The sequence below is a fragment of the Apium graveolens genome, chromosome 7 (genome assembly GCF_009905375.1).
Source record: "Apium graveolens cultivar Ventura chromosome 7, ASM990537v1, whole genome shotgun sequence".
Taxonomy (NCBI): Eukaryota; Viridiplantae; Streptophyta; class Magnoliopsida; order Apiales; family Apiaceae; genus Apium; species Apium graveolens.
In genome coordinates this window covers 272,591,758-272,594,400 of record NC_133653.1, presented here as the reverse complement: position 1 = coordinate 272,594,400, position 2,643 = coordinate 272,591,758, and the positions used below count along the sequence as shown (strand labels likewise).

The 2,643-nt window shown below is 30.9% G+C and overlaps 1 protein-coding gene across 1 annotated transcript; it reads left to right on the top strand.

Annotated features, from left to right (window-relative positions):
- Positions 1-803: 803 nt before the first annotated feature.
- Positions 804-2,033, top strand: LOC141674994 (F-box protein At5g49610-like). The gene has a single exon (XM_074481701.1). It carries the CDS (start codon positions 804-806, stop codon positions 2,031-2,033), a length of 1,230 nt encoding a protein of 409 aa, XP_074337802.1.
- The last annotated feature ends 610 nt before the right edge of the window (positions 2,034-2,643 follow it).

Below are 2,643 nucleotides of genomic sequence, written 5' to 3'. Positions count from 1 at the left end.
TAAAAATACACTAAATACATTCAAAATCTCCGTAAATTACTAATTTACATACTCAAAATTGGTTTATATTTATATTTTAATATTGGTTTGTATTTGGTCACTAGCCTCTCTAATATATATATATATATATATATATATATAATAATAATAATAATATGATTTTTTAAATATATTAATTTAATATTTTATATATAATATATTAATGTCGAATAATATTTACATACTCAAAATTGGTTTATATTTATATTTTAATATTGGTTTGTATTTGGTCACTAGCCTCTATAATATATATATAATAATAATAATATGATTTTTTAAATATATTAATTTAAGATTTTATATATAATATATTAATGTCGAATAACTTTATGTATGTATACAAACCCAAATATAAATGTCATCATATACCTTCATATTTGTATATTATGATGTTCTTACACTGAAAATATAAAAATAATTTTGAATATTTGTATCATTTCAATAAACTTAATAAACCCAGATTTAGTGCTTTTATACAAAATATATATATATATACATTAGTAAATGATTTTAAGTACTCTCGTATCAAAATAAAATTAAAAATATAAATAATATGAGAAAATAATATTTTAGGTTCAAGAAAATTGCATTGACAGAAAACACCATAACAAAATCAATAAATTTATGAAACCCGACCACTTAATAACCTGAAAACCAACACCATAACAAAATCACTAAATTTATGAAACCCCACCACTTAATAACCTGAAAACCAACACCCCTAAATTCTAGTATCAGGCTTCTTACAGACAAATTGAGGAGAAATGAGTTTGTCAAAGCACAAGTACATTCCCTCCCACTACTTTCCCGAACAGCTTATGTCTGAAATACTCAAAAGACTTCCCGTCAAGGATATCTTATGCTGTGGAGCTGTCCAAAAATCATGGTATTCTCTTATAAGAACTCCTATGTTTATCTCTCTCCACTCTAATTATCAAAAACTCACATCCCATATAAACCCTAAATATCTACTTTTCCATAATTTTGATACCCATGAATTAACAGTACGTTTCGATGATCCACAATGTGAAGAATATTGCAATCATGCATTTGACTTAGGATCAGCTAGTGCTTGGTATGCGCAATCAAATGGTTTAATTTGTCTGTCTTTAATGTTTGATTCGGAACATCATTATAATCCCAACATTGCTCTCTTGAATCCTCTTGCTCATAAATTTAAGATGCTCCCTCACTCGCCCCTTTCGATATTTACATTTCTCGAGACTGAGTGGAAGGCTTTAGCTTTTGGGTTTTTACCTGAAGTTAATGATTATGTTGTGGTACATATTGTCAAACCTAAATCGACTGCTGCACCTTACTCTCCTCGATACTCACCTGATGACTCATACGAACAGGCCCTGCACACAGTAGAGATTGGGGTTTATAGTCTTAACTCTAATTCTTGGAAGAAAATATGCCAAGATAAAGTTTTTGTTGATTTTATGAGTACTAATAGATCTGTATTTGTTAATGGAACTGCATTTTGGGTAGGGTTTAACTCCGACTTGTCATATCAGTTAGTTATGTACTTTGATACCAAAACAAATATACTGGGAAAAATCAAGGTGCCTAACTGGATTGCACTTCACCAACGTCAGCTTTGTAACCCTCTTATTCTTCCATTTGGTCAATCGATTGCTTACTTTGTTGAGGTCGAGGATTTCGATGCAGAAGAGGATGATGAGGATTATAGATCTCCTCATCTGGATATTTGGGTATTGAAAGACGATATGATAGATGAGTTTTCTTGGGAGAAAAAGATGAGTGTTAGTATAAGTGAAGATGTTTCGGCTCAAGTTTTGGGTGTAAGGAACAACGGTGATCCAATACTAGGAAAATCAAACAGTTTGATTACATATGATCTTGACACCCATGAACCAAATGATTTTGTTGATCGTTTGACTCCCTATTCCAATGACGAGGATACACCATTTTTTTTCATCCATCCTTTTGTGGAGACTCTGCGTTTGCTTGATATTGATCGACATAATTGAACAAATGAGAACTTGGTAGAGTTCTTTAGCTCTCCATTTTATGACGATGTTATCTGATATGTGCTTCAAAAGTAGATTATGAACAGGGGAAGATTTCAACATCTAATTACCGACGAAATCGGGGATTCCTTTTCGTGGATATGCCGGAAAAAAATGAGATCAAGCAAACAATTCTTTGAATTTTGCAGATTCTGATTGTGGTTCATCAAGTCTATGATTGTACGTTGAGAGTTTTCTTGATTTTGCTTTATAGTGTGTTATGCTTCTAAGACTTTTTTTTTGCTAAATTTTCTAAGATTATGTTGTTTTGCCGCTATTGACAATTGGGACAAAGTTGTTTGCACAATATTATCTGATAATTCATCTAGATTTTTGTACTTGAAAAATATGTAATGTTTTTTCATTTGTTTATTTTATCTTTTTGTTTCGCTTGGAAGTAATATAGTCATGCATGTATGTGTTTATATTGTCTATATGCAGGATGTTTACTGAGAAATATACTTGTGAAGCAAAATGGTATGTTTATTGGAGTACTTGGATCATGTTCACATTGCTCTTTCTGAGCATTTAGCAAGCTCCTAAGTAGCTGCTATTAAATGTTCAGGTCCTT

What these genes read in the sequence shown, in the direction of transcription:
- LOC141674994 (XM_074481701.1), top strand. Translation starts at nt 804, where the DNA reads ATGAGTTTGTCAAAGCACAAGTACATTCCCTCCCACTACTTTCCCGAA.